General features: G+C 41.3%; 1 protein-coding gene across 2 annotated transcripts in view; it reads left to right on the forward strand.

Moving 5' to 3' along the window:
• Positions 1-23722, forward strand: part of rab35b (RAB35, member RAS oncogene family b) — a 46882-nt gene extending 23160 nt beyond the window's left edge. Inside the window, exons 3-6 of one of the 2 annotated variants that reach the window (XM_078553867.1) lie at positions 453-576; positions 15911-16035; positions 21231-21355; positions 21462-23722. In XM_078553867.1, the coding sequence (XP_078409993.1) occupies positions 453-576; positions 15911-16035; positions 21231-21355; positions 21462-21590 (503 nt within the window). In that variant the 3' untranslated portion in view covers positions 21591-23722. The remainder of the gene's footprint in view (positions 1-452; positions 577-15910; positions 16036-21230; positions 21356-21461) is intronic. The other variant, XM_078553868.1, reaches the window with a different exon arrangement.
• The last annotated feature ends 1414 nt before the right edge of the window (positions 23723-25136 follow it).

Raw genomic sequence — 25136 nt, forward strand, 5'->3', positions numbered from 1 at the left:
CCAGTTTGGCAGGAAATATCATGAGATGAACAGAGCACCTCTTTCTTTCCCTCCCATGCATGCATGTGTAATGAATGTCCAGTGTAAAAACTGCTCAGCTGTTTTTGTGCAGCCTCAGTGGGGTGTTGCCATGACCCAATCATCAGAAGGCCAACTTTAGTTATTTTTGAATGGTTTATGCCTCTTTGTGCTGTGTATGGCAAGTGGAATGCTGATATGTAAACACAAAGTTTAAGGGAAAAGCCTGCCACAATCTGGAGATATTCTGTATATAGTAGAATGTAAAAGGCCTAATCCCTCATCTCAGCTTTAAGTGTTGGCCTTAAGAATGTGGTGTTGCCCAGGGCTGGTTTGCATTCCATACTGAGGGTCAAGTGTTTGCAACATAGGTGAGAACATTTATTCTTGTCTTGAATTTTGAGCGATCACATTGTTTTTCTTTATGTTCGCAGGCAGCTATATTACTACGATAGGGGTAGATTTTAAGATAAGAACTGTGGAAATCAATGGAGAGAAAGTAAAGTTGCAGATCTGGGACACAGCTGGTCAAGAACGATTTCGAACCATCACCTCCACGTGAGTCCAGTTTCCACCCATTCCAATTTCGGGTCTAATACTGTTGCATTCATGCAAATTTTATTTTGTTGACCTTTTAAAGGAACAGTCAGCTGTTTACTTGCTGAATAGATGCTGAGGCTCAGGCCAAAGTACAGGCATGGGAGCCACTTAGTCAGGTCTACCAGATAATGGAACTTTGTGTAGAAAGAACCAAGAAAATCCATAAGACAGAACAATTATTTGTATCCTAGTCTACAAATTGGGTGAGGCCATTTCCACATAGAAGTTTGTAAAATAGTTGGTTGCTTAAAGTGTATGTTTAAGTGTTTCTGGCAAGGAAAAGCATGCTTGTGGTGTCCACTGAGTGTGGAATAGGTGCTGTTAGGAATCAATTTTTTTTTGGATTCTTTGTAGGGGCTACTTTCTTGACAATTGTCAATAATGTTAAAAATGAGTTCACCCAAGAAGTTCAAAGCAATTTGCTTTCCTAAGTCACAGAAAAGGTTTCCTTAGGATTGGAATACTCGATCATTTACCTCCAGCCTTGTTGCTTGTACAAGCTTAGGAGCTTTTTGATCCATATTGGATCTCTTCCAATGGTGTATGCTGCAGTACACCATTCTGGTCTTTGGAAGCTTGGCATAAGAGAACATGAGCTATCAATCCAGAGGTCTAGTCGGCGTTGTCCTAAAATTGACATGAATTGAATTATACCTCACTTGTGACGGAGAATCTTTAATGTGAGTTCAGATACACCAATGATGGTAGTATAGTTCTGAGTGTATTGAGAAGGCTTAGTTTCCCAATCTCAAATATCAACTCGTCCTTAATTCCATAGCAATGAGAATCTGGCAGCACTGGTTCTGCAGCTGACTGAAACAGCTGCTAGAAACCGTAAACCCCTGTTAATAGAACTTCACTGATGTGCCCCTTGCTTTCTGGAACTGAGAGATTTGACAAAACAGCATTGAAGCTCATAGTTGAGTCTTTACAGTAGTTACTGGCTTTGTTTCTAGCACTTGTCACTCAGGAGAGGTCAGGTGGCAAATGGATGCAGAACACTTTACAAGTTGTTGAACTTTACATATTCTACAGTAGTTTCAAAACAAAATCTTAAATTAAAACTGTTTCTTATATTTAGGCTTCTGATTGGTCAAGGATGTTCAGTTTAGTTTTTGAAGAATATGATGATTGTAAAAGCCATTATACCATTTATTTATTCTTTCATGGGATGTCGCTGACAAGGCCAACATTTGTTGCCCATCCCTAATTGCCCGTGAACTGAATGGCTTGCCACACCATTTCAGGGGGCAGTTAAGAGTCAACCATATTGCTGTAGGTCTAGAGTCACATGTAGGCCAGGCCAGGCAAGGATGACAGATTTCTTTCCCTAAAGAACATTGGTGGACAAGATGGATTTTTACAACTATTGATGATAGATTCTTGTTCACCATTACTGAGACTAACTTTTTAATTCTGGGTTATTAATTGAATTGAATTTAAATTCCAGCAGCTGCTGTGGTGGGAATTGAACCATGCCACCAGAACATCAGCCTGGGCCTCTGGATTACTGGTCCAGTGACATTACCACTAGTTGCCCCAATTACATCTATAGCTTCTGATTTTTGTCATGCAGCATGGCAGTGGTCCTGACGTAGTGTCCAACATTCAGCCTGTATCTAGCCTTTTTGTTTTAGCCACGCTTCTCATTATCCCTGGAAATGTCTCTATATTCTGATCCATTGCCTTGCTGTTTTCTGTGCTTCTGGAAGTGTGAGAGACACTTTATGAATGTACAATGGTTACTCTTGCCACTTCTATACTGCAAATGGAGTGTCTATATAATATCCACTTAATCACTTGTACATAGTGGCAGGACAGGATCAGCCCCTCAAGACTGTTCCACCATTCAAGTAGATCATAGCTGATCTGTATCTTAACTCTATCTAGCCAACTTGTTTCCATAGCCCTTAATACTGTTGTCTAACAAAATCTATTCATTTTTAAATTTACCATTGACCTAGCCTAATAACACTTTGGGGAGAGACTCCTAGAATCCACCACTCTTTATTTGAAGACGTGCTTCTTGACATCAATACTTAATGGCCTAGCCCTAATTTTAAGGGTATGCCCCTTTATTCTGGGCTTTAGCAAGTTAGCTAAACAAGATCTCTTCTATTTCAAGCTGCACTTTTTTTTTCTGGAACACATGTGAACAGACACAGGTGTTCTCTTTTATGTTGCTAAAATTAAGGAACTCAAGGTTTAAGTAAATTTCCAGTAGTTAACTGTGATGCTGTCTACACGTACTTTGTAGAATTGAAAGCCTTTGTGTGGTACAGGCAACTTACTTCTCCCAACTCTGTATCGTTCTCTAATTTGGTCTCTGATCTCTTGATACAGTCTGTATTTACCATTATTTATTGAATTAGAATATCACAGATCACATTTGATACAAGTTGTTTTAGTTGTGATTAATTTCAGTTGTATATTGTTCTGGGCAGTAATTCACTGTTTCCTTTAGAAATAAACCCATCCCACCTGATCTCAAAGCGTTGCAAGGCTTGATTTGGTAACATACTGTGGCTTAGCTTTTGTGACATCGCATCCTATGATAGTCTAGTTTAGGACCACAGGCAGGAAATCAAAGATGGAATGAAAGTAGTTTTTAGCAGCAGTTCACTTTGCTGCCAGCACTGTTTTGACAGTTCTTTTTTCTTCCATTCGTTGTTAGCAGTTTCTCTTGCCTGCCTCTCTAACCAAGTTGTTAACTCTCTTTTTATCAGTAAAAGTGCTCTTTAACAGAGGTACTCAAGTTTGAGACACAATGGTGTAAATTGGCTTTATGTAGATGTAATCTTACCGTTTTAGACTAGTTCTGTAAAGATTCCGAGCATGTTCACTGATAGATAATCAATTCTGATCTCTTTACTGGATGAGGGAAAACTGATTACCTCTGAGCACCCAGACGTATGTTATCTATTCTGAAAACTGTGCTATTACAATTTAAGGTAAAATTCTAGAACCTTCAGGCCTGTTTGCTCAATAGGTATTTTGATACTCAGGTGTAGCTTTTGTGGTTTAAATCTAATGCTTTCCCAGTAGGGGAGCATACATTAACTCAATTCTGGCACGAAACCCTGGGGAAGCACCCCTGGGTTTAAGGGAAAGTGGTTTATGCAGTGACCTTGTTGCTTTTGGTATTTCAATAGAAAGTGAAGGAGTTACCTTCATGTCAGCAAAACCCATGAAAGGTTGGAAAAATAGCATCTGGAATTTATAGTTGACTGTAATCCTGATGTGTAAAATAAACTGCCTGATGGCGGTTTGTTTTTTTTGCTGAAAGTGCTGCCTTAGTCTCTAGGCCTCCCTACCCAGGTATTTGGCCTGCCACAGGCCAGAACAGTATTGGCTACCTTTAATCTGAATTCCTGTTTCATACCCTGTATATGCTGGTGATTAGAATGTATGTTATGCTGCAAAGATGAGAACGGGACCTTTTTACTTCGGTGTCTCAAAGTATGATTCTTTCTCATTTGTTCAGCCAGTGGACATAGTTGACTGCAGCACCTGGAACCTGTTTCTTTTAACAGCTTGGTGACTGTTCTCTGATTAAGTATTCTCCGCAACCCTGCTTTATATTTTGTCCAAACTTTGATCTTTTTCTCACCAGCCACAATCCTTATTACTGCACAAAAGAAAAAGTTCTTCTGTGTTGAAATGATAAATTTACACTTCTGTGTTTCACCAAAATTGAATTAGTAAGTTTTTTTAAAAATGGGTAAAGGAATATAGAGTGCCACTTCCAATGAAAGTTACAGTCATAAATTAACCTGTTTTTCTGATTTAGTGCTAATTTACCTACATTTGTCATTGTCTAATTTAAAAAGTAATGTTAATAGAAGGACAGAGCGAACAGGGAAGCTATTAAGCCTGTATTTATATAGTACCTTTAACCTCAGGATGTGCCAAAGTAATTCACAGCCAATGAAATACTTTTAAAGTATAATGTAGAGAAACAGGCCGGCCAGATTGTCTACAGTAATGAAATATATGATAACGTGTGTCTGGTAGTGATGATTGGGGGATAAATGTTGGCCTGGACACTGGGGATAACTCCCTTACTCTTCAAAATAGTGCCATAGAATCTTTTTTCACCCACCTGAGAGGGAAGACTGAGCCTCAGTTTAACATCTTGTCCAAAAGGCAGCACCCCTGATGTTGCTGAGTTCCCTCAGTGTCAGCCTGGATTATGAACTCAAACCTCTAGAGTGGGGCTTGAATCCATCACTTCTTGACTCTGAGGTAAAAGTGCTACCATCTGAACTAAGGCTGATAACTAGGGAGAATAACAACAGAAAATAGGGAGTATAACAGCAGAAATAGAACAGAACAAGCACAGATAAAGAGTTTATATATTTAAAATTGGCTTTGTTGAGGTGTTCGGTTTAGAATTAATCCCTCTTTTGCTCTATTTGGACATAGGAGCAGGCATCAAACCTGCTCCACAATTCAAACAGATCATGGCTGATCATAGAAGCAGAAAATGCTGGAAAAACCCAGCAGGCCTGGCAGTGTCTGTGGAGGGAGAAACAGAGTTAACATTTCAAGTCCATATGACTTCTTCAAAGCTGAAACTTGAAACGTTAACTCTGTTTCACTCTCCACAGATACTGCCAGACCTGCTGAGTTTTTCCAGCATTTTCTGTTTCCATTTCAGATTTCCAGCATTCGCAGTATTTTGCTTTTATCATGGCTGATCATCTACCTCTATGCTATTTTTCCCCACAATCCCCATATCCTTTGATGTCATTAGTATCCAGAAATCTACTGATTTCTTGAGCTTCCATGGCTCCCTGGAGTAGAGAATTCCAAAGGTTCACCAGCCTCTGAGTTAAGAAATTCCTCCTCATCTTGGCCTTAAATGGCCCGCCCCTTATTCTGAGACTGTGTCCCCTGGTTCTAGACTCACCAGCCAGGGGAAACATCCTATCTACATCTACCCTGTCACGCCCTGTCAGAATGTTGTAAGTTTCAATGAGATCACCTCTCATTTTTTGAAACTCTAGAGAAAACAGGCCCAGTTTTCTTAATCTCTCCTCATAAGACAATCCTGCCATCCCAGGAATTAGTCTGGTGAACCTCCGTTGCACTCCTGCTGTGGTATGTATATCCTTTCTTTGATAAGGAAACCAAAACTGTACACAATACTCCAAGTGCTGTCTCACCAAGGCTCTATACAGTTGCAGCAAGGCATCTTTACTCCTGTACTCAAATCTCCTTGTGATGAAGGCCAACATACCATTTGTCTTCCTAATTGCTTGCTGCACCTGCATGCTAGCTTTTAGTGACTCATGAACAAGGACACTCTGGTCCCTTTGAACATCCACTTCCTAACCTCTCACCATTTGAAAAACACTCTGCCTTTCTGTTTTATTTCCTACCAAAGTGGATAACTTCACACTTGTTCACATTATATTCCATCTGCTTGCCTGTCCAGATCCCCTTGAAGCCTCCTTGCATCCTCCTCATAACTTATATTCCCATCTAGTTTTGTGTTTTAAGCAAATTTGGCAATATTACATTTGGTCCTCACATCCAAATCATTGATATAGATTGTGAACAGCTGAGGCCCCAGCACTGATCCTTGCAGTACCCCATTAGTAACATCCTGCGAATGACCCGTTCATTCCTACTCTCTGTTTTCTGTGTGTTAACCAATTCTCAGTCCATACCAGTATATTATCCCCATCTCATGTGTTCTAATTTTGTTTATTAACCTCCTGTGTGGGATCTCATCAAAAACCTTCTGAAAATCCAAATACACAACATCCACTGATTCCCCTTTATCTATGCTGCAAGTAACATCCTCAAAAAAAAAATCCAACAGGTTTGTTGAACATGATTTCCCTTTCATGAATCCATGTTGACTCTGACCAATTCTAAGTGTTCAGCTATCACATCCTTTATAATAGATTCTCACATTTTCCCTACCAATGACATCAAGCTAACAGGTGTATAGTTCTCCGTTTTCTCTCTCCCTCCCTTCTCAAGTGGTGGGGCTACATTTGCTACTTCAACGTGTGCAGGAACCTTTCCAGAATCTGTAGAATTTTGAAAGATAACTACCGATGCATCTAAATGCTTTTGAGTAGTTTTAACATAATGGTACTAAGTATGAAAGTGAACAAGGAGACGGGCATTTTCACAGCTTGCTAACAGGTTGAGCATTAATTATTAGAATGCACCTGTATCAAAATATCCCTTGTAGATAAAGGACACTGCCAGTCATTACCTACCCTATCACAGGCAGCATGTGAAAGTGGGAAACCTGTATGAAATTGATTAAGAACCCATTGCATGCATGTGATCGTGGAAAAGAGGGCGGATTTGTATCAATGTGCAATGAAGATAGCCGTCCTCTGCAAGATTAACCATGGCCCTCTCACAATAACATGGCACTTTCTTGGTGTTCATACAGGGCATCTGGTGTTTCTAGGCAGTTTTCCTTCTTTTCTCCACTCACATGTTCCATTGCTGGGTAAGGTGTAGTAATTTCATGGGTTGAGTAATTAGAAATATGAATAGCCCGTTACTTTTTTTTTTCTGCATTTACTTCTAGTAATTAAACCCTTCATGTGGTGGTTTTAGAGTTTCAGAACTTGCTGTTATCAGATTCACAGGCACTTCATTCTCATTTTCCACAGTGGGTCCAAAGGCACTCCCTATTGTAGACATCCGCTGATGAAAACCACACTTGTGCAGTTACAGGAAGTTCTGTCTCCACTGGGGTGCATTCTGCTGACTCCAGCTAGCCTCTGGACTGATCCTTAATCTTTTACATTTGTCTTCAAGCTGGGAGGGGAGGTAGAGAATTATTTAGAATAGTAAATGAAGATTTTTTTCAGTAGCATGAAACTGTTTGTCTTGTTTTAGGTTTGGGTGGTTATCAGTCACAATCTGGCTATGTCTGGTAAAGTGTACATGCATTAGGATCTGAGTTAGGCCGTTTTGCAGCTGTTTGAGCTGAACTGAAAGTAGGAGTATGTCTCATTACAGTGGACGTTGTCACTTTTCATTTTCAATTATTTCATTTTTTTAAAATGCAGAATGTCAAAAGTTTCCAGAAGTCTTCCCAGGAAACCATTCCTTATTATCAGACTGAGCATAGCCTTATAATCTTGTCTGCTTGTAATACTTAGTGCAGTCAGCAAAACAGCTCTAATGTAGTGATCGTAGATAATCATGGATAAGGAAAGCCATTTGGAGCATCTTGGTTCATTCTTCCTGAAAGACCCCATGTTGCCCCATTGCGACATCTGATTTTTTTTTACCTGCACTCCTCTAACTGTTGGCCCTTTTCGTGTGTTGATAACTGTCTGTGTGAAAAACATCATAACCAGTCTAATTTTCCATTTACTAATTAGAACCAGTGTTTCCCTCAATTTCTAATAGCCTGGATTTATCTTTTCCACACTCTTAACTAATCTTTTACCTCTGGATGATCTGGGAAAACTGATACTCTAGGTGCTCAGAAGTAACGTTATCATTTATGAAGACTTTAATGCCATTACAGAAGCCTTCTTTACAGGCTGATAAGCCAAAGTCTTGCCTCTTATTTCTCCTAACTCTCACCTTTGGCTCATTTCCTCCACTGTTTGATTGTCTCCCTTGTATCTCAATGATCAGGGCTGGACACAGTACTCATGGTGCAGACTTCACTCTTTTTACTGTTCTGCCTTTGTTTCCTGCTCTGCAATAGCTGGGCATATTAACCATAAAGTCTACTAACTTCTAGGTCCCTCGTTTCATTAGCTATGTTAGCACCACTTATGTGATATATTTCACCCACTGTTCCTTCCCACATGCAGCACATTACAGCATCTGCAACAAATGTGACTGTTTTTAGTCCAAGTCTTTGTGTAATTTCATAGCTGCCTTCTCCAATTCCACTGCCCCAACTAGCGATATCAGCAAACCTGGCTTGATTTCTAAGCCATTGATATAAATTGGAAATTAAATTAATAGTCCCAGCACTTGGCATCACAATCTGAGCCAACAAGAATAGGGGTGGTAGATGAATGGGATTTCGTACACTAATATGGTGTGGACGGTGGAGTTTTGGATAAGGCAGAGTTTGTATGTATAGCATATAGGCTTGGAGGGCAGCATGAAGAGCATTGGAGAAATCAAACTAAAGCATGGATGAAAGTTTTGGTTGAGGCACTTTGTTGTTTTTAGCGATGGGTTGAATGGGTTCAAAGCTTGGAACAGGCAATGATGATGTGTAGGGTCGGGAAATTGAAATTGGCGGTTACGGTGCAGAGTTTCTGGTGCAAGTTGAACGTATGATTTTGCCCCTGCCAGCATTTAATTGGAGCATGTTTTGGCTTATCTCCAACTTGATCTTGAACAGATCCTATTAAGGTGGCAATCATGGAGTTGTCTTTTTTGTTTGTGTAGGAAACTCTTTATCATCAAGCTTGTAAATATTTAATTTGCCCAAACTATGTCACGTAGTATCTTTAATGTACCTGAAATTAGGAACAGCACATTGCATGAAATTTCACATGGGAGTTTCTCAAACTGGAAAATGCTTCAGCATTGTTGATTTTTTTTTCCTGCTGTTGGATTTAATCTTCTTGCTGAATAGGTTTTTCTTTGAAAAAGCAAAATTCTACATGGTAAAATCTCTCAACCCTGAATCACCCTCAGCCAATCACTTTGGGCTGGAGAGGTATAATATAAAACATCAAAATGGTTATCGAAAGGGGAATCGGAGATGCCAATGTCTTCTACATTAGATGTTACTTTTTAAGTGAAGCAGGTAATGGTTAATTAAACCAAGCCTGGGTAGGCAATAATTATTTTACACCTTTTGAAGGAAATTGTTGTAGAGTCAGTCATTACAGCAAAGAGGCCATTTAGCCCATCAAACCTATGCTGGCTCACTGTAGAGCAATCCAATTATACCCATTCCCTAACACTATCCTCATAGCCCTACAAGTTTATTTCCCTCCACTGCCTACCCAATTCTCTTTTGAAATAATTGACCGTCTCCACTTCCACCTTTTTTAGGCAGCGAGTTCCAGGTCACTACCACTCGCTGTGTTTTTTTTTAAAGTTCTTTCCTTCAATCCTCCCTGTATCTCTTGGCTAAAACCTTAAATCTCTGTCCCTAGTTCTGTTGCCTCGAGTGGAGTGTAACAACAGATTTGTGAAGGCATCTCCTCACTTCAGTATGCCAACTTTCTTGATATGTGAATTCCATCATTAGATCAGAGGATCTTGCCACATGGCCATTTAAATGTGTGAACTTAGTCTGCTGGTGTCAGATGTTTGACCACAGAACACCACCTGGCTCAGCTGCAATAGCTAACTTGAATCAGGCAGGGACTGGACTTTTGGGTGGAGCTTTGCTCATTACCAACATTCAATGGTAGTCTATTTGCGACATGTTGAAGATGTCAGCTAATGAGCTAACAGGCTCAGGAGAGCTGTCAGTGGTGACTGTCATTGAATTAGCACAGGTCCTTACTGGTTCTAGCAAAACCCACAGTCACTAAGTTTAAAAATTGATGGAGTTGTTGATGGACGAATTCAATCCTTGAATCGTCTAGCACTAAGCATAGTTTGAGAGAAGATGGCACACACTGTGGAGGCAATTAATTCCCAATTTGACTCATAAAGGGTACATGCAGCCTTTGATGGTCTGCATTTGTTTGCACAAGTGCTATTTAAGGCATTTTCATATTAATGCCTGGTGCATCAGGCAAGCAGCATTCGAGCAGAGACCTGGGATTACTAAATGTCCTGCTCCTTGTTCTGCATGAATAAATCAGTGCGCTGATTACCACTTTTTTTGTGCAAATGCCAATTTGCCACCAGCCCTTGTTTATATATGCTGGTGTGCCATCGGTTGGATTATTAACGGGCTAACAGGAATAGCCCTCCGTTTTCTGTCCCTTGGATAGGGACTCTGATCAAAAGTTATCAGGGATCCCAGACTTCATCAGAATTGCAGGGTTTGTTTCCTTTAAGTTTCAGTTTATAGGCAACACTCATTAAGTGGCTTAACTCTCCAAGTTAATGACTTGAGCAGTTACCCTAGGATTGTTTTAAATTGCAGTGCCATTGATGACTGCTTTATACAGTATCAAGCCTTTTGCTTTTCTTTAATCAAACTTCCACCCTCCACATCCCCTTGCTGATTCCACTGCACAACTTTTGAGCAATCATTTCCTCTGTTGATGCATTGCCATGAAGGCTCTCCTTTATTTCAGCTAAATGTAAAAATCAAAATATGGTGAAGATGTTAAGTTTTACGACACGCGAGTGGGTTTGAAATCAGATGGGCTGTGCTCCCAGTATCGTGGCCCTTCCTCTGCCAGCAGTTAAGAGCTGCCAGCTTGTAAAATTGAAACCTCTCGTTCCTGAGGGATGGGGTCAGAAGGTTGTTATTCCACCGAGCACAATGGAATTTGTGCAGTGGCCTGTGAGGTCAGCTGGTGAACAATAGCAGGATCTGTTGAGAAGAGAACCCAAGCCTTCAGCGTTGTTACAGGGATATAACATGTACAGCACAGAAGCAGGCCATTCAGCCCAACAAGTCTATATTAGTGTTTGTGCTCCACACCGAACAGAGGGGAAGGGGGTGGTGGGGGCAGTGATGGGGAATGACAAAGAAAGATCAGTGTTAACCTGTGGCGCTTAACTCAAATTGAGACAGATTTACAGCAGTTAAAACCTTACATTCCAGAGATTGCAGGTGCAATCAAAGTGACCTCCGGTACATAGGACCACTCTTACTGGTGCCCACTTTTTATTCTTTTGCTCTCTGCATAAAGTTGATTTTGTATTTTGTGCTAAGCTGTTATTGAGTTTGACAGACTTTATTTTCCTGTGGTCACCGGCTCATTGTGAATCAGTAGCCACATACAAAGATGGCTTACGTTACTTTTGTGTACCTCCTTCACCACTTAAGACTTTTTCTTACTCATTCAGCCTTGGTGTACATCAGATGCAGGTTGTCAATAAGGGAAAATCCCTACTGGTTGCCAGTGTAGTTAGGAGTGATTGGTGTCCATGACAACTCCATGGTACTGGAGTGAAAACCCATATCAGCACATTTCAATATGAACAGTAAGCTATTGAGTGTTGTTGGTATTGTAAACGAGCCTTCATCTTGTAACTTAATAAATGCCTCACTATTCTAGTTCATTTATCCCTGTCTTTACTTTCCCTGATCATCTTCATATTTGTACTGCCAAGACAGTGAGTTTGTGATGTGCTCCCAGATCTCCCAAAGCCTCCCATCCCCTCCCCCGACTGAAAGTTAAACACCAGCTGGCATAGGAGAATTGGCTTTTTTCTGTTTCTTTTCCATGGACTCTGCTGTTCCCCTATTTCTCCTCACACTCTGTACCTAACTAGGTCAAATCTGCTTTTTACCCTCAGCCTCTGTTCATAGGATCAGGCATAGGCCATTCAAACCCTTGAGCCTGTTCTACCATACAGTCGGGTCATATCATGGCTTATCTGTAGCTCAATCCCTGTTCATGCTCTGATACTCTATTGTTGCCCACACCATGTTCAGCAGCTACAGCGCAGCTTCCTATTGCAAACAAGGCTTGGAAAATTTCCTTTTGTGGATGAGAGGATTGTTTCCCTAAGGAACTCTTCAACTATGGATAACTTTCATCACATTTAATTAGCTTTCTCCAACCAGTGCTTTCTCCACGCAGATCCAGGTCACAGACTCCAATTGAACTTGCATTGCTGCTAATGGCCAACAGCCACAGATGGCTGCATTGCAATAATCCTAGCTATGGTTCTTTAAACTAGGAATCATTCTTGTAGCTCTAGTCATGTGGGAAGTCGAAAAAGGGGCACGGCACTCCAGATGTGGTCAAACCATAAACCTGTAGAAGGACTTTGGTCTCCACTGCATAGAATGTCGCCAAGTTGTTGTATTGGCCTTAAATATGTGGCAAATTTGATTCTTATCTATAGCACAAACAGTGTTTCATGATATCCAGTGCATCTTAATGTTGAGGCAACTGTGAAATGCAAACACCCTGCCATGTCCAGGAACTAATTTACAACTGAGGCACCTGCTGCCTTCAGAAACTAACTCACGGTGGGGATGCTTGCCATGTGCCCAGAGATTAATTTATACAGGAGGCCTCTACAGCATTGAGAGTTATCTGTAATGATCTGTTGTTTCTTCTGGACGCAATTCAGCGATGAATGTGGTCAGGTGCAAGGACAGATTTCATGTTCACAAAGAGTGCCAGGGATTTTCAGACATAGATCTGTGGTGTGTAGAATATATGCTCAGACTTTGTGGTTTCCTCAGTGAGCCGTTTCTTTCTTGGTGAGGCTGAGATGTGCTCAGCTGGAAGCTAGATTTAAGAAGGTTGACGTTAAATTTGGAACATAAGTTACATTCTAAAAGATGTTTTTCATTTTATGTTAAATCTCTTAATCACTGTGGAAAAGTTTTTGGAGTATCCTTCCTGCACTGTTCCCTCAGGGTGGGCTTCTAATTACTTGTGCCTCTGTTTGATTCACATGTATGGGCAAAAGGAGGGCCTGCACTTCTTAGAAAGAAAGAACTTGCATTTATATGGCACCTTTCACAACCTCAGGATGACCCAAAGTGCTTTACAGCCAATGAGCACTCTTGAAGTGTAGTCACTGTTGTAATGTAAGAAATGCCACAGTCTGTCTGTACACAGCAAGTTCCCATAAACAACAAGTTCCCCAGTGTGATAATGTAGGACAATCAGTTTTAGTGATGTCTGTTGGGGGATAAATATTGGCCACGTTCCTTTTGAAATACAGGATCCTTTACATCCATCTGAGAGGGCAGACTGACTCTGCCTGATGTCCTCATCAGAAATATGGCACCTCCCTCGGTACAGACTGTAGTATCAGCCTAGACTATGTTTTCAGGCCTCTGGAGTGGGACTTGAGCGCACAGCCCTCTGATTCTGATCTGAGAGTGCAACTCACTGAGTCACTGCTGACAAAGGTCATGACTTAACTCTCCTATGTTTGATAATATCCAAAGTCTTGCACCATAGCTATCTTAAAAATGACATCTATTATTGCTGAATTCAAAAGCAGTACCCTGTGGATAATTAATGTTCGATGCAGGTTGAACTATTGGCTTGATACCTGCTTTCAGCTTCTCAACCAGCTCTGGCACAGTTTAACTAAAACTGTTTAAAATGCGAGAGGCTGAATACTGAGAGAGGCTATTGAACCCATATCTCTTCTGGTGGAAGAACCCAGAATAAGAGGCACAATCTTAAAATTGGAGCCAGGCTAATCGAGAATGAAATCAGGAAGTACTTTGTATGGAAAATGTGTTGTGGAAACCTGAAATTTGCTTACTCGAAGGGCTGTAGATGTTGGGGGTTAATTGAAATTTAAGATATCAGTAGATTTATGTTGGGTGAAATTATCAAGGGGTAGGGAGCAAAGGCAGATAAATGGAATTACGACAGATGAGCAAGATGTAATTTGAATGGTGGAAAAGGCTTGAGGGGCTGAATAGCCAATTCCTGCTCCTACGTTAAACAAAACAGCATGAGACCCTCGTCCCCTTCCACGGATGCAGTAAGGGAGTCAGCTGCCCTTATGACTCATCATTTCTTAGTCAAACTGTGGCAGAGTGGCATTCCTTTCCTCAGTTTGGTTGTGGGTTCTGTAGCGGACAGTTCTTCTCAAAATTTAGAGACCAGTAAATACTTACTGAGCAGTTAGCTATAATTTCTTGGTGTTTGTTCCAGCAGCATATTAACATCAATCTATTTCTTTTTCTGGGATTTGTTTGAATACCCTCTTTATTTTTCAAGAAAGCAGCTGGGAACCAAGACCGGCACCCCACTCTTATTCCCTCACGCCCTGAGCTTTGGGCACTGACTGATGCGGATTTGCAAATTCTCCACTGCTGCCTCCGTGTAGATGAGCTAACTCAGCACAGATCAGAAGTCAAACCTGGGACCATCTGGTCTGCATGAGTCAGCACCACACACACCATGGTGCTTATAACCAGAATGCCATGTGAGTAGTTCCTGCTGCTGGGATTGCACTAAACAGTTCAAGGACACTCTCCCTTCCAATTCAGCTCGTATGATCTAAGCCTGAGCCCTGACTCTCACCCACATGAATAACCATCAACTTGAGTACATTTTTGAGTGCTCCAGTGACGGTGATTGATTGGTGTATGTGCTACATATTGAGGCTTTTGGAAACTCCATTACAGAGATGCCTCCTGTCTGCTAGGAGATTGTCTTATTGCTGTGCAGATTTTGTGGATGTGCCGAAACGGGGAAAAACAGGTATGCTGACTTCCTATATCAAAAAAATGCGCCTGTAGATTTTTTATCAAAAATATTGATGTTCAAGAAATATACAAGCAATATAACATTTTGTAACTTAACCCTCTGTCAAGGGTGAGCTTGCTGCCCATTGGCAGCGCCTTCCTCCTCTTTGTCTTGCAGAATTTGGGAAGCTTGTGCATTGCCATAGTTCACAGTTGCTGTAGGAAATTCTCATAGCTATTTGACTCTTGTCAGTTATCTGTGAAGGATTAGCTATTGTCCAGAGATGAGCACATCAATAGTTAATATATGGTAGATTATTTCACTTTGTCACAGACTCCAGCAAGAAATCTGTCAGTATAATTTTCAGTAACAGAAAAAGTGCAAAAACAGGTAAAAGGAGTTTGAAACTGGATTTAAAATATTGATAGTTTGGAACATTCAAAGTAAAGAAAGGATTTGCATTTAAAAAGTGCCTTTCGCAACTTTGAGACCTCAAAAGTGCTTTACAACCCAATGTCATTTTAAAATGTTGTCACTGTTGTAGGTAGATAAGGTATTCAATTTGGAAACCACAAGGTGCCGCAAACAGCATTGACTGTATAATGTGCTGGGGGATGAGGTGTTGGCCAGGACATCAGGAGAACGCTCTGCTGTTCTTCAAATAGTGTCATGGGATCTTTTATATCAGCCTGTGAGGACAGACAGGGGCCTTAATGTCTCATCTGAAAAACAGCACTTCCAGCATTATAGTGCTCCCTCACTACTACACTGGCGTGTCAATCTGGTTTATGTGCTCAATTGGAAGTTAGTTTTTAAAGGATTGAAGTTCAAGAGAGATGAGATTTGATTCCCTAAATGACTTTTTCTTATCGCTGTCCATTCAGATTGGCTATGAATGAACATAAGGAATAAGGGCAGGCATAGGCCTCATGGCCCCTCAAAGCTGCTCCACTAAAAGTCAAACAGGTTATTAACTATACCAGAACGTCTCATAACTTCTACCTCTTGTTTGGCAGGTATTACAGAGGCACGCATGGAGTTATAGTAGTATATGATGTCACCAGCGCAGAATCCTTTGTAAATGTCAAGCGATGGTTACATGAAATAAACCAGAACTGTGATGATGTGTGTCGGATACTAGGTATGTATAAAATTGCCACTGTGCCCCAGGGTAACATCTGGAAGTTGCCTCATGATTCACCTGCCCCTGACTTATTTTGCTTCACCCACACCCGCAGTGAAGGTATGCCACTCATTTATCTGTTGTCTTCACTCCCGAACAATGTTCCTCGAAGCTGTATGGGAGCACGGCAAGGTGTCTATGTAGAATTTACCATGCAGGGGACAAATAGGCCAGGGTAAGTAGTCCATGCATGCACGGACAAGTTACAGTCTTAAAAGGATCATGCAGTGCTGCAAAGGGTCACCGACAGCAAGGTGAAATTAGTGGGAACATTCCCACGGAAATGATGCAGCATTTTTATTGTTCCTTAAGAGTTTGTTGTTTAGGATGGAGGATCCTCAAGCTTTTGTTGTCATGGCCATTTGGTGGGTGTGTCAGTATCCTGAACCCTCAGGGGAGCCACTTGTAAAGTTTAAAGCCTTGTTCCCGATGATATGCATACATTTAATTCTGCATGTCTTGACAGACCTCGGTGTTCTGATTTGGGATTTATGCAATGTCGGGCTATAGTGCTATTTGTTTTAAATCAAATCCTTCAGCTACACAAGCACATGAGTGTTACATAGTGAAATAGGACTGACCTGTAAGCGTTGGGTTACCTGAGTCAGAGAGCCTTCGATTGGTTCTTCTTGGGTTTAGCACAGAAATATTTCACTGTTCTAGTATCTAAGTATCTATCGTGCTCTGGGTGCAAGTTTATCCTGTAACGTTTTGTGTGAATTTTTCAGCTTATCAAAGTTAGTGAGAGAGATTGGACCATGTTTGGCTTCCGATGTCACCATCCAGCAGTCCAAAAAACGGATATTGTATCAGGCAACCACCACCACCACCAAATATCATGCTTCAGCAACATGCTATTCTTGAGTCATCCCTGCTGCAGTTGTCGTCTTTTTTCAAGCAATAGTTGTAGGCTTTTGGTGAGATTGCCATTTGTTCTGTTTTATGCATTTGTCTCCTCCATAGCTGGAGGAATTGCATTTGGAGTGCTCAAAATCAGTTCACTGAGGAGTTGGACACAAAACGCAGAAGTTTTCACCTTGTCTGCCTAAAGTCAAACCAGGTCTGAGAGGTAAAGGGTCAGTGTGCTTACCGACTTTACTGATCAGTTTCTTACTCACTTTCTCAGAGCTTCCCTCCTGTTTTTGACTTCTAATTTTGTAACAATTTAAGAGATCTTCATTTCCTTGAGCTCGCCTTTTATTTTTAAATTTTGCCCCGAGAGGTAAAATCACCATAAAGAAGCTTTGTACATCATAAAGAGTAGAATCAAGGAAGCCCATCATGTCTGTGCTGGCTCTTTGAAAAAGCTGTTCAGTTAACCCCATTCCCCTGTTTCCACACAGCCCTACAAATTTTTCTTCAGGTATTTATCCAACTCCCTTTTGGAAGTGATTATTGAATTTGCTTCCAGGCAGTGGACTCCAAATCATAACACCTGTAGTTCTTTTACCAGTTCCTTCAAATCTGTCTACCTTGGTTACTGACTCTTCTGTCATTGGAAACAGTTTCTCCTTATGAACACCTTGATTAAGCCATAAGTACATCAGCTATGCCCTTTGTTTCCATTAGATGATGTCCTTTCTCATCCCTAATAAATCCCACACTTCATTTGCCTACCCTTTTACTACTTATATATTTATAAAAGACATTTTTTTTATCCAACTCACTAATCCGTTCTCATACTTTCTTTACCCCTCTTATTTCATTTTCAGTTTTTCCCTTTACTTGTATTCAGCTTGGCTCTCCAGTGTGTTAGAAGGATGACATTTATCACTGACTTTTTCTCTGTATTTAATCTCTATGTTGTTAGTTATCCAGTGATAACTAAGTGCCCTTCCTTTTCATTCATGGGAATCTCTCGTCACTGTAACTCCACTTATCTCCTCTTTGACAGCATCCTATTGCACTTTGAACACTTGGTGATCTTTTGCCTGTTTTACAGTACAGAATGCAAGGACAGAATTAAAATTAAACCTGCAGATGGGAGAAAAAAATAAAAATGAATCAAGAGCACTAAGCAAATCTTTTGTGATTTTTCAAGTGGGATGAGTAACTGGAAAGAATGAGGTTTGCGCATACTTTGCATGGCAATGTTGATACCCTCTGTTATCCTGTACTAATAGTCAAACAACAACTGCAAATTACATCTATATAGCACCTTAAATATCCCAAGGCATTTCACAGGGGTATTATCAAACCAAATTTGACACTTGAATCACCCGAGATGTTGGGGCAGATTTTTTTTTTAAATCTAGGTCAAAGAGGTAGGTTTTTCTGAGTGTCTTAAAGAGTAAAGAAAGGTAGGAAGGTTTGGAGAGGGAATTCTAGAGCTTGAGGCCTTGGCAGCTGAAGGAACAGCTACCAATGATAGCGTGATTATAATTGGAGTGCAAGGGGCCTGAATTGGAGGAATGTAGATATCTTGGAGGATTGTAGACTGGATGAGAGTAGAGAAGGAGAGGTGTGAGACCACAGAGGGATTTGGGATCAAGAATAAGAATTTTAAAAATTATTGTTGTTCAACTGGAAGCCATTGTAAGTCAGCGAGCACCGGGTGACAAGTGAAGGGAATTGGTGCAAGTTTTGAATGACCTTAAGTGTAAGGAGGGTGATAGGTGGGAGGCCGGCCAGCCAGAACTGAATTTGGAGTAGTCGAGTATAGAGGCAACAAAGGTGTGGATGAGGGTTTTAGCAGGGATGAGCTGAGGCAGGGACGGAGTTGTGGAGGTGGAAATAGGCAGCCTTCGTGATGGCATAGATACATGATTGAAAACCCATCTCTGGTCAAATATGGCACCAAGGTTGCAAATACTCTAGTTCAGTTACAGAAACTTGTCAGAGAAAGGGATGGAGTCAGTGGTTCGGGATTGGAGCTTATGACGGGCCAAACACACTACCTCTGCTCTTTCCATTAATTAGGTGGAGGAAATTTTTGCTCGTCCGATACTGGATGGTAGTCAAGTGACAAGTCAGATAGCGGAGAGATTGAGGGAGGTGGTAAGGAGGTAGATTTGGGTTTTGCCAGCATATGCATGGAAATTAATACTGTATTTTAATATGATGTTGCTGAGGGGCAACATGTAGATAGAAATTGGAAGAATCCAAAGATAAATCCTTTGGGGGACACCAAAAGTAATGCTGCGAGAGGAGGAAATGAAGCCATTTCAGGTGATTCTCTGGCTATCACTGGATAGATAAGAATGGTTGAGTGTGGTCCCACCCAGCTGGAGGACAATAGAGAGGTCTTGGAGGAGAATGATGTGGTCATCCGTGTCAAAGGTTGCAGACAGGCTGAGAAGTGCAAGGAGGGGATAGTTGACCACGAGCACAGTTACGTAGAATGTCATTTATGATTTTGAGTGCCATTTTGGCACTGGAGAGGCAAAAATCTGGAGGGAGTCAAACATGGAGTTTCTGGAAGGATCGGTACAGAATTGGCAGGCAGCAACACATTCAGGGAATTGAGAGGGGAAAGGGAGGTTGGAGATGTGGTGGTAGTTTGCAAGGATGGGGGAGATTTTTTGTGAGGAGAGGTGATGATGACAGATTTGAAGGTAGAAGGGAAATACTTGATAGAAAATCATTAACAATATCAGCTAATGTAACAACCAAAGCCAGTGTCTAAACATAAACCCGATCACTAATCGTTTGCCATCAGAGTGAGTGCTCAGAGGGACACTGATAGCAGCACAGTTCCTGCAGTAGTTATTCCCTGGACAATGCCTCGGCATGTTGTCTGAAAACACTAACACAAACTTGCTCCAAGCATTGTCTATCCTGTCTTTTAAATTGTGATTTTACTGTTTACAGAATTTATCCCACTATATTTATTTTTGGGAATAACTTTTTCTGGCATACACAACTGTGGAGACCTGTCCCCTCCTTAAGAGGAGTAAAGGGCAAGGTGGGGTGGGGGGGCTAATAGTTTAGATGCGAAGTACCTCTGTCATACCCCAAAATCTATCTTTTGTCTTGTTTGTCCTTTGAGGTGAAGACGACCATCTTCTTCACCCAGTGGGTATGTAGGTAACTGGTAAGGCCAATCTGCATCCGGAGGATTCTGCTACAAATAGGACAGGACACTGCAGTCGATTGAGTTTTGGAGGAGTTGCTGGTTCGGGATTTCCTCTCCTTGCGTTTTCTTTCTGCCTCTGATATGTGCTTACTTTTCAAGGAGGCTGCACCATTTCTTATTTGGTTGCACTAGGTGCAGCAGTCCTGGGTGAGCTTCTCCCAGGACTTGAAGTCTATATCAAAACTCCCAAGTGAAGCCTTCAGAGGGTCCTTGTGTTTCCTTTGACCACCATGAATGTGCACCCCAGACTCTAAGCTCTTCATAGAAGATTTGCTTTGGTAAGCAAGTGTCAAGCATTCTGGCTACGTGACCAGTCCACCTCCATTGTGACTGTCTCAAAATGGTGTGGATGCTTGGCAGGCCAGCTCATGTGAGCATCTTAGTGTCTGGTATTTTGTCCTGCCATTTGATCTTCAGAAGCATCTGAAGGCAGTTCAAGTAAAATGATTGAGTAAATCAGAGTAATGTGAATGATATCCTTTATTTCTCAGTCCCCTGGAGGTTCCCTAATGACAGCTCAACAATTTAAAACCCTCAAATTAAGGAGGGGGGATTAGGACAAATTTCCTTATGCAGTGTTATTAGAGGGTGGGATTCTTTACTGTTCATTTGGACATTTGTAATAAATTATTTGGCATGAAGTGCCGTTTTATGAATTCCTCATCATTGTAAAAGCTGCTACCCTGTCAGGGTGTCGGCAAGCAATTTCCTCAGAAACCTGCGAATTGACATCTGGACAGCCTCTAGATGGGGATGAAGAAAATTCTGTACTCTCAGGATGCTGATCCGAGAATTTATTAATGGGACTGTTAACTGAGAGCAAATCCATGATTCTGGGACAGGCTTGGGCTGCCCCAAGATGTCTCTGTAGTGCATCTTTAGCAGCAGTGGGCTATGCTCCTGCCCACACCTGGGAGCGCTCCTGCCACACGCCTGCTTTGTCCATTCCTTGTCCCTGTTTGTGTGTGGTTTCTTGTTCCCCTTTTCGTTATTCCTTTTCATTATCTCGTTCCCAGTGTAGCCTCAGCTCGTGTTTCACCCTTTGTCAGGAGTGTTCAAGATTTTGCTTCCTTTTCAGTTGGCAACAAGAATGATGACCCAGCGCGTAAAGTAGTGGAGACCAATGACGCACAGAAATTTGCAGAACAAATGGGCATTCAGCTTTTTGAAACCAGTGCAAAGGAGAACCTCAACGTTGAAGAGGTAGGCTTCTCTGTGATGGGGTGGGGCAAATAAGTCGGCCACTCTTTTCCACCGTTTTGTCACGTTCAGCTCCTGTACATTGAGCTCACATTGTGTTTCTTTTCAGATGTTCAACTGCATCACAGAGCTAGTCCTGCGGGCCAAGAAAGAGAACTTAGCCAAACAGCAGCAACAGCAGCAAAATGATGTCATCAAACTGTCCAAAAATAGTAAAAAGAAGAGAAAGTGTTGCTAACGAGGAAAAAATAATAGACTTCTTTGCAATGAACAGTCCCTTTCACTTGGACTTGTGTATCATGAAGTCAAAAACGGACATTTTTTCCCACACCCCCCCCTACCCCAGGAAGGATAATGTATGAGAGCAGATGTGGGATCTTGCCGGCCCAGTGGTGTTGCTCCCAGATTTCGGCTTCTGAATTACTTTTTTTTTCCCCTGATTGAAAGCGACTGCGTCGTACTAGCTCAGTGCCAAGATTGGATCAGATCGTCTCATTCCAGTTCAATTTGTACGGATGTACAGAGAAGATCAACGAGTGACTTGTCTCGCCTGAGGGTTTTAAAAACCCTGTACATAGTGTACGCTTTTCAGCTTCTAACGCTACCCCCCTTTTCATCAACGCTTCGCCTAATACTTTCAGATGCCAAGAAATGATGAACATTTTTTTTTTGATAAGAAAGCAAACTTCTTCGAATCAAGCTGCTGACTAATGTTGACACAAGGCCACTTGTTCCCTCCGTTTTTGCACTGTTCCTGCTGTATTAGATTCCCCTTGACATTACCCAATTTATAGTTTTGTGTTTGGGGGCGAAGGTGGAGGGGGAGGGAAGCTAACTATCAAGAAGAGATGAAGGGGCAGGGACTCGCTATTGGACTAGGCATTTTTATGAATGGAGTTCCAGAGCCCCTTTTTGATTTGGAATTTTTATCATCAATTAACTACTCCACTATTTATACCAAAAGTGGGTCCAGAAATTTTGGTTAACGAGTTTATCTTCTGTAGAATGGTAATTAGCCTTGTACTATAATGAAAGGGCGGGGGGAAATATAGGGAATAAACAACCTTAACAAAATAAAGTACGTAATAAGGTAAGGTGAATGAACAGTGTTTTTCATAAGCCCGTTGATCATGTGTGTTAATGCCTCAGACCTTCATCCTGGAGGCAGGTGATTGATTGATTTATGATAATGTCACACTGCAAACAGCACAAAACCTGTGTCCTGCAGCACAAATATATTGTGCGGAAGTGCACCTTTTACTGGGTGGGGCTATTGCACATTAAAATGGGAAGAGCTAAAAATAAGTCTAGCTTGTAAATGCTCTTTTCACTGCTGTGACTTGAGTCTATATCTAGGCCATGTGGGTGAAATCAAAGTCTGCACTGCCAGGTATAAGAGGCCTTGCATGGGATGAGTTTAGGCAGTCTCGATCCAGTTTCTATTGGGAAAGCCCCACTTTATCATTTTGGCAGCTACAGCCTGATAAGCCACAAGATAGCTGAGAAATGGGCAAAATGTCATGTTGAAGTACAGATGATGTGCTGAGGTTGGAGCAGAGTCGAGGGAGCTTTGCTCTGTGTTTGCCCCTTGCTGTTACCTGACTTGGGAGTGCTAGAGGGAGAAATATGGAAAGCTTGACTTTGTGTCTAACCTTAGTATACCTAACCTGCTTGATGTTGACATGTGGTGCTTGAAATGGAAGTGTCCTTTTCCCCAGCACTAACATCCTACACCTTAAAGAACACACAAACCAACTGATCCTCACCCTTACCCCACCTTCCCCAAAAGTATACACCAGTGAATCATCACCTGATCTGTGTAGAAATATAGCCAATGCTGCTGGGAGGGTGGACTGTCATTGGTTGTAAGAGCTCCAAGTGCAATCTGGGTGGGTTGAATCTGCAGCACAAAACTGCCCAAAATTGACTGCTGATTGTCACTAAATCAAGGGTCTAATGCCATGGAGTCAGCTTTGTTGAGGGATGGATGGGTCACCTGGTGGGAGAGTGAAGCCCCATTGGTCACTGCATTGGGAGTTCTACCTGGGGTCAGAATTGTGATGTACCTCACCAGGCAAGTACTTGGTTGGGAATAGTAAATGCCAGTATTTTTTAATGGGATGTTGTAACTTAAATAACTATTATTTTAAGGGTTACCATTTGCTGACAATTTTAAAGAAAATGTATTCTTTATTTGTGTACAAGGTGGACGTTACATCAAAAGAGAAGGCCTACTTTGCAAGGTGTAATATTGTGGAATCCCTTCTGTTCAAAGGTGTATCTTAAAATATTTGAAATCTTGTGGCAATTGGTTATGCAACTGTTCGTAATGACAATTGTGTATTAAAACACAAATTATTGCAAAATGTGGTACAGGTTGCAATGTCATCTGTTTGTCATGTGTCCCTTATGTACCACCTGCATGAAAAGCATGTTCACCTCTCGTGATGCACAATTCCTATATATGTAGCTTCCATCCATGCGCAATGCTTTTTGTTTTCTGTTTGTCATTATGCTAAGGTATGGGTGTATGCAAAATGCCTTTGGGTGTCAAACTTGCGTTGTACTTTTTTGTGGTTGTTTGCCTTGGAAGTAGGTGATGCGTGCGCAAGCATAAAAGTGTATCTGCTACTTGGAAGTGCCTGTTAATGTGATTCGCGGTATTATGCTTCCCAGCTGGGAATATATGGACAATTCTGGGCACCACACTTTTTAGGAAGGGTGTCAAGGTCTTTGAGAGGTTGCAGAGATTTACTAGAATAGTACCAGGGATTTTGGTTATGTGAAGAAACTAGAAAATCTGGGGTGACTCTCCTTATGAGCAGAACAGTTAACTGAGATTTGATAGTTCAAAATCACAAAGGATTTTGATAGAGCAAATAAGGGGAAAGCAGTTCCAGTGCAAAAGGGTGGAGTAACCATTGGGCACAGATTTAAGTTAATTGGTAAAAGAACCAGTGGGACAGGAAGGAAGAAGAAAATTGGCACAGTTATGATCTGGAATGCACTGTGAAAGAGTGGTAGAAGTAGGTTCAAGAACTTTAAAAATTGAATTAAATAAACACTCGAAGTGGAATGATTTGCAGGGCTATGAGGGAAACAGCAGCAGAGTGGGACTAATTGGATTGCTCTATCAAAGAGCTGGAACAGGAATGATGGGCCAAATGGCTGTCTTCTGTGCTGTATCATTCTGCGATTCTATAATGACTTTCCTACAAGGCTTGTACATGAAGACCCAAGTGTGCATGCATACCTTGTTCATGTCTCGTGAGGCCAGTACGCAGAACTTTGCAAGTGTTTTTGTATTGTTTGTGTATCTACATGTCTTGTTTTGCTATCTTGTGTTTGCAAGAGTTGTGCATGACCTGAATTTAAATGTGTGTTCTTGTATATGAGCCAAATAAGGAGTGCATACTTTGTGCACATGTATATCTCATGCATGTATACTCAATTCCTGTTTGTGTTGTAAACAAACTTAGCTTCTGCATGTATTTGTACACATCTGTGTATATGCAGTTATGTGCTCCATGTGCAAACATTGGTAACTGAAGCATGTATATTTTTTGTTTATGCCTCATGTTTGTTTTTGCATATCATGCACATTGACTAGATGTCTTCTGTGAAAATGTACAAATATCTTGTTTCAGTGATCCCTCTAAGCTGCACGCATGTGCAGCAATCGTAAAGGTACCACGCAAGCTGCCTCCTTTAAGATACTGCCCATATAGGGTTGCACAAAAAAAAGTTAAAGGTCTTTGTGCATTGACATAAACCAACCACATGC

Source organism: Cetorhinus maximus, chromosome 12 (genome assembly GCF_964194155.1).
Source record: "Cetorhinus maximus chromosome 12, sCetMax3.hap1.1, whole genome shotgun sequence".
NCBI classification, from domain to species: Eukaryota; Metazoa; Chordata; class Chondrichthyes; order Lamniformes; family Cetorhinidae; genus Cetorhinus; species Cetorhinus maximus.